The sequence below is a fragment of the Eurytemora carolleeae genome, unplaced genomic scaffold, assembly GCF_000591075.1.
Source record: "Eurytemora carolleeae unplaced genomic scaffold, Eaff_2.0 scaffold1828, whole genome shotgun sequence".
Taxonomy (NCBI): Eukaryota; Metazoa; Arthropoda; class Copepoda; order Calanoida; family Temoridae; genus Eurytemora; species Eurytemora carolleeae.
This window is the reverse complement of record NW_019397805.1, coordinates 39,834-47,236: the sequence shown is the minus strand read 5'-3', so window position 1 is coordinate 47,236 and position 7,403 is coordinate 39,834. Positions and strand designations below refer to the sequence as shown.

The 7,403-nt window shown below is 41.8% G+C and overlaps 1 protein-coding gene across 1 annotated transcript in view; it reads left to right on the top strand.

Moving 5' to 3' along the window:
• The first annotated feature begins 5,518 nt into the window (after positions 1–5,518).
• LOC111715963 (kelch-like protein 20) overlaps positions 5,519–7,403 on the top strand; it is a 12,474-nt gene continuing 10,589 nt past the window's right edge. Inside the window, exons 1-2 of the mRNA XM_023491370.1 lie at positions 5,519–5,602; positions 6,084–6,223. Coding sequence (XP_023347138.1) covers positions 5,519–5,602; positions 6,084–6,223 — 224 coding nt within the window. The remainder of the gene's footprint in view (positions 5,603–6,083; positions 6,224–7,403) is intronic.

Here is a 7,403-nt window from a genome sequence, read left to right as displayed (position 1 = left end):
TGATTTTCTCATGGACGTCAATGAGTTCAAGGCAGCTAAGAGAGTAGACCCGAGAGTTAAAAAACCATGAAGGAAGGATTTTCCTTACTGGGAAATCAGAGAAGACTGTTATCGTGGATATGGTGGTCCCTCTTGGGCTAATCGGGTCATTCCTATACCATAAGTGCCCGACGAGCACCCTTACTGCATCTCTGCTTGTATCTGTCAAGAACCATAACAATAGGATGGAGGCGAAGTACATGAACCATCCTATGTATAGTGCAGAATTTGAAGATCTCTGCAGGTCTACAAAAGACAAGACTCTGGAGATAACTGAAGAAATCCAGAAGTTGGTAGGAGTAAACGACATGACCCTGGCCATCAGCAGAGATAACTATGTGGAGATGATGGTAATGTTCAGGATGGACAGGAATGAGACTGCTAGGAAATTCGACAAGGCTGCAGAATCCTTGGGAGAAACTGTTCACAGACGGGGCTCAGGAACCAAGAGGAGGCGCAAATCAGAATCTCCTCCAAGACATCTCACTAAGAGGTCGACCAGGAGAGAATACACTCCCGAGCTCTTCAGCGAACCCTCTGAATCTGACGATGACACCATTCTTCAGGACAAACCAGAGCAGGAAGAGATGCCTGATGACCCTGGTGCAGGCCCTTCTGATGGTCCTCCTCCTACAGCATAAGTCTAGTGTAAAAGACAAGTACCTGTTATTGAAAATACGGCTGTAAGCTTATTGATCTCACATTAGACTGAAAAAATTTAGACACGACTACTAGTCCATATTGTTGCCAATTTAGCTGTTATATAAATCATTGTATGTATGTGTCTATATTGATTATGCTCGAATATTTTGTTAAATAGAGGCGCATTCTATAATAAAAAAATAAAAAAAAAATAAAACACATTTGTTTAGGCAGGAGGTTGAGTACTTGAGGCACTTAATCTCGGAGCAGGGAATTACACTGTTGCCGTCTTATGTCAATAAAAATTACTGAGTGGCCCCTGCCTACCACAGGAAAAGAGCTTGCAGCATTTTTGGGTTTTTGTGGTTATTATAGGGAATTTTTGCCCCGTTTTGCCTCAATTACTGCAAATCTAAATGAGGTCAAAAACAAAAGGGTTCCAACTTGGTCTCAATCAATGATAGAAAATTTTAACACTCTTAAACAAATGTTCGTTGAAGCACCGTGCAGAGCCCCCCCAGAATTTGCTCCGGGGGCTGAACCGTTCATCCTAACCATTGATTTTAGTATGAATGCAGTGGGAGCTGTACTGTCACAGGAACAGAAAGGAGCTGAAAGATTTTTAGGTGTATAGGGTCAAAAGTAATTATCATAGTAGTAAAGGAGAGATGTTAGCTCTCACTTATGGATTGTCTAAATATTCTCATATTTTAAGGTTGAATGAGTTTGTAGTCATCACCGACAGCAACACAGTCCTGCATTGGTCTACAATGAAAGATCCGGGTAGGACTGTATGCAGATGGTTGGACTTCAATCAACATTTCAACTTCACGGTACAACACCGTGCAGGTAAGTATAACACAAAGGCAGATCTCATTAGTCGAGCAAAACACATGGATGAACCCTCACCCTCGTGCATTGACTCAATAACACAAGGTAAGGAAGAGCTGTACCCTCTACCATGGGATAAGGTAAGTAATATTTCAGAATATATACCCTCCCTGAGCAGGGGCGGACAGACTGCGAATATTCAGGTAAATATTATTTCAAAATATATACCCCTTTCCTGCACAGGTAAAATATGTACACAGATAGAGCTCCCTTTGCATTTATCAGGTAATAATGGCATGGAAGGGAGGGGACCCCCCCTCATAGGAGCTGTACAAGGTAAAATTGCCATAGATCAATATGATCTTGAAAAAGCACAGATAGAGGATACGACATTTAAAACTTTCAAACTTTTATACTTATAAAAATTTGTGATGGAAAGGTAGGTCGCGAATGCGACGATATTACAACGTGGTAATCTATACTCAAATGACGGTCGTAAATAAGACGTTAATACCACGTTGAAATGGTCTAAGCAAATGACGTCATTTTCATTAAATTTGCAACGTTAATACGATGTCGATATGTAGTTGTCCACGGTCGAAAAAATGTTGAAATTATTTCGACCAGATTTCATGTCGACTCCACGTCGGAAAAACGCCTAAATGGCGACCTTCTGGTCGCGCGACGATATCTGGTTTACTGGGATGGTTCGAATCAAGGAGCTGAATGTGCACAAACCTCGAATATATGACGCCCACATCAGCAAGCTGAGATTGGCCAAGAAAATGGGAGAACGAGATCCAAATCCAATTTTTATTCTACCAAGGTTACCAAAAGAAGACATGTTACAGCTGGCCCACGAATTATCTGAAATTAATTTTCCTTGTAAGGTAAATGATGATTTAGTTGATGAATTCTACGAAGACATCAACCACGGGAGCCAACACCATGATGATGATTCATCAACTGGACAAATTAGAAGTATCACAAGAAAAAATAGTGCCAGCAACAAAACAGAGCCAATCAGAAGCAATACGCTGAGCAACAGCAGCAACAGTACTGAGCTGAGAAGCCAATCCTCAGAAGAAGACCTCCAAGAAGGAGAATCTGAAGACGATCATGATCTATATCAATCGTTTAGAGACTCAGATCAGTCTATCAATCAATCAATCAATCAATCAATCCTGAGATCAGTCTATCAATCAATCAACCAACAAAACACCGGAGCAACAGATGGAACACAGTGGAGAAGAAGATCTTACAAGGACACTACAGGATGATGATGAAACAATTACTGAGGATCAGTTGTCCTCCGCAGCCTCAGAAGAAGAAGCACAGGGAATTACTGAGGATCAGTTGACCTCTGCAGCCTCAGAAGAAGAATCACAGGGAATTGAACCTGAGAAACAGAAGGAAGCAAGACCAGAACCAAGGATTACAGAAAACACAGCTCCGTCGACGGAGACAGGATCATCAGGATCAGGAACCAGAAGATCAGGAAGAATAACAAAACCAGTGGAAAAATATGATCCCTCCCCAAGACCAAGAACACCAAGGAGCAGAACACGTCCAGAAGTACCCAAGTCATTAGGACGATCAGGTTCTTCAATAGTGAAAACAATCAAGCCTGCACTCAATGAAGCCTGGGAAAACACTCCTCAAAGAATGGGACCCCCATCAATCAGGAGAAGGAGCAGGTTGAGGGAGACCAGAGCAGCTTCGTTGGAGAAGCTGAACCAGCCAGGGAGTATCAAAATTAATAAGTCACTTTGTGTTGACAGAAAGACAAGATAGTCAGTAGGAAATAGGTCAGCTAGTAGACAAGGAAGTAAGGAGATAGAAGGAGAAAGTAGTAGTTGGACGGACAGTGAAGACGACATTGATAAAAGAAAAGAGGGGGGGATTCATGTCATGGGGAAAAGAAAGGTTTTAATTGCAAAAGTAGAAAAAACAGTAGTGATTCAGCCCAGGCAAGGAAAATGGATACCAGTTAGTGTTGATAATTTAAATAGAAAAAATAGCGATGAGTTTTTAATTCCAGTGTTATTAAATACAATCATTGAACGAAACCTAGTGGTATCCAAATTCTCACCCCAGGCAGGTGCACTACGTTCTCCATCCATGTATATGATAAACAATAACAATATCTTTATGCAGGTCAGAAAGGGCGAGACGTTGGCCAGGCTGGTGAGCTTAGAGATGCAAGGCGGAAACAAGGTGGAGAACAGGCCAGAACGGACAAGAGAGCGGGAAATGCAACACTCCCTCTGATGTTCCTTGGTCTAGTGGCAGCGTTGGTGGTACCCACAAAGGGTGAGGAGAACTTCGGAGTAGTCGGATATGACTGCTCAGACCCCTCCAATATCTGGGTATATGATGCAGGAGCATGTTGTCAACACGACCAAGAAGTACAAGGAGAACCAGAAGTAGTGAAAATTCTACAAATAGTGAACACTGAAAAGTTAAATGGATTCAAGTGTAGAGTAAAGTCCCACAAAAAATATTATTATTGTGGCATGTTTAGTTACTCTAAGCCCATCATGTCGGCGGAAAGGGAAGAAACTTTAGTGATAAGTACCCAAGACTGCAGGACCATGGCAAATACAAAAGTATTCGTGACGCCCCAAGCCAGGAAATCCGAGAGTATTGTAGTTCCGGGTCAATCTTTTATCATGGAGTTTGAGGTGGGTTTTCAAACCGCCTCGAACTCCGCCCTCACGTGCCAGGGGATGGATGTACTGATGGACGGATCTATACAATCAGGCAACGTCATGCATACAGAGTATGAGGTAACAATAGAGGAAGAACTGTTCACCAAGAACCATGACCACGTGATCGCAAGATCGTCATCGGAGAAGTTAACATGTAACCCACATGGTCCAGGATTAGGTTGTGTTGGAGCTCTTCAGACCTATGCCTGGAATCCACCCAAGAGTAACTGCAGGTTCAGAGAAGTAAGAGAACTGACAGGAGTGTTTTCTACCTGGTCTTTCGCGGCGGAGCAGTCTCAGATTTATTACGAACTCAAGGGAGTTCAAAACCTACCTAATGAATGTGGAAACCACAAAGTTCAGATCACCAATGTACAAGACATTTATCTATTAAGGACAGCAGAAAACACAGAGGTCAAGCTTCATCCAATTAGTCCTGAAGAGCTAAGCAATGCTGCCGAGTTGAGATCACTGGCCTTGTTTCTGCGATACAAGATGGAAATCGGAGAAGGAAGAAGAACTGAGCTGGGAATCCAAATGCCCTGTGAAGCCAATGTCAAGGAACCCTCCGAAGCTCCGCCTCATCATTTAGGGGGAGGGGTATTTGTTTTTAAACGCGGAGAAATAGTGTACCAATACAGCTGTTCTCAAGTAACAGTCAAGTTAATGGAAAAGGAACATTGTTACCGCGATATCCCGATCCATCAAGAGAAGGAGTACAGGTTCATTTCTATTTCCAATAGAATGCTGGTCACCTCATCTGCTCAGGAACCCTGCATGCCGCATTTCTCAAAAGCAATGAAAGGAATCAAAAATTGGATTAAGATAAGTCCCAAGCTCAGGTCCATTCCTCCGCCACGGTCAGAGACGAAGGAGACTGCCCAAACTCATATCATGAAGACGAATTGGGTCTGTACACCCAGGCGGAGGAACGAGATTTTGACCACGTTGCCGGATTAGCCTTTTATACAGCTCAGGTTCAACAGCGAATCATACATGCTGTCTGTAAGAATGATGAGAGCTGTGATCTGAATCTGTTACCAGGAAGTCCATCATACTCTTTGACGAAACTAGAAGCTGAAGATTTTATAACGTTGGGCAGATGGAATTTTTTCCTCAAGAAAGCATGGGAACCAGTGTGGTATGCAATCCGAGTATATGCAACCATAGGAGGATGTATAACCACAACACAGTGGGCGTTCTGGGTCTTAGGAGTCCTGAAAAGGGGACTGGGTGTCTGCTGCAAGTCTCCTGTGGCGTAGAACAAGTTCAGCGACGCCGTCCTCTTGGAGCTCATGGGGGACTCACACCATGCTTCCTCCGCCCCAGCAAGGAAAGGCGGAGTTCGTTTTAACCGAAGGAAAGGTTCTGATGGAGAGGTAGAGTTGGGAATCCCTTCCTAACTCATGACGATCGATTCTATCATCATACTCCATGATGATAGAATCAAGACTGGATGTAAACCCATCCAGAAATGTATATACGTTGAAGATTGTATCCTAGTTCATTCAACCCAAGCCAAACTTTATCATGAGTTTAGAACTGGACAAACAAATAATAATGATTTAACCCGTTACTCTGCATCTGTTACCAACGAGGAGAGGAATTTTCCAGAGAGACGAGATTCAAACCCTGGTGACCCTTATCTGGGGAACACGGATAACGGTGCTTTCGTCGGCAGAGAAAGCAAACTGAACGTCCATTTTGTACCCCAGAAGAGAGGTAGTCTTGATTAAGTATCAGAGGAGAGCGGTCGATAACATCTCCAGTAGCTCCGGGAGGAGAATTTAAAATGTACAAAAGACACCCAAAAAAAATCTCTAGATTTTTGACATTGAGTTTTAAATTGTTTTTTTTCAGGTCCCTGTTGAAGATCGTAAATTTCTGCGGGATCAGAAGAACAAAGTTGGGCCAAAAAGCTCATTTCAGCTCGGCACAGTAGATCACAGTGCCAAGGTTTCCAAAGTACTGGGTTGGTATCACTACAGGAAAGATGAGAGGTACTTTTGCAAAGAGAAAAATCGGACCTGTGATGCATGCCAGATGGCTTACCCAGACCCTGGCTACAAGGATTCTCTGTCTCTATTCAAGAACAGAAACACCCTCTGAAAATCTCAAGAACCTGACTCAATACATTGTCCAGGTGTACACATTAACTTGGTTTCTTATCAAGAGAAGTTCTAGTTTTCATACTTCTCCTTCCATACTGTTTGAGATGATACAGCAGATTAAAAAACAAGAAGAAGTGATAAGGCAGATCTGTTTAAAAAATTTGTCAAAAAATTCTTACTGCCTTCTTCCAGAAAACTTTGTCTATTGTCTACTGAAATCTGATGATATTGAAACTAGGGAAGAGGGGTTGAAAGTACCCAGTAAACCAGATATCGTCGCGCGACCAGAAGGTCGCCATTTAGGCGTTTTTCCGACGTGGAGTCGACATGAAATCTGGTCGAAATAATTTCAACATTTTTTCGACCATGGACAACTACATATCGACATCGTATTAACGTTGCAAATTTAATGAAAATGACGTCATTTGCTTAGACCATTTCAACGTGGTATTAACGTCTTATTTACGACCGTCATTTGAGTATAGATTACCACGTTGTAATATCGTCGCATTCGCGACCTACCTTTCCATCACAAATTTTTATAAGTATAAAAGTTTGAAAGTTTTAAATGTCGTCTTTCAAGCCTCTTTATTATTCAAATTCCAAACCAAACCCTGTACAAGAGTGCGCGGCATCCTTGGCCGGCAATTGTTTATAATTAACCACATAAAACACTTGTAACGTTTTTTTCATTTAGAATCATCCATAATTTACGTTAGTTAGTCTGAAATGTATAGTTTAATAAGACTTAAGTTTTCTTAAAGCTCAATTCTGTATAAGTTTTATTTAAAATAGTGTTTTAAAGATAAAATGGCACCTGATAGAAAAAATTACTTTCGGGCCAGGCGGATGATGCTTAAATCGGGTAAATTTGTATTTGTAAAATCCGTTTCGTACAAATAACGAGAACTTTCATAATTAGTTATAAAATTTTCAACATTTTCTGGTAATTTCCTTGTGTACAATTTTTTCAAAATGACAATTGATTGGTAATTGTGTAATTGGTATATTCCTAGAGAACGATTTTTGGACCCCCCCAGCCCCCCCCCTCCTATCAATTTTGTACATG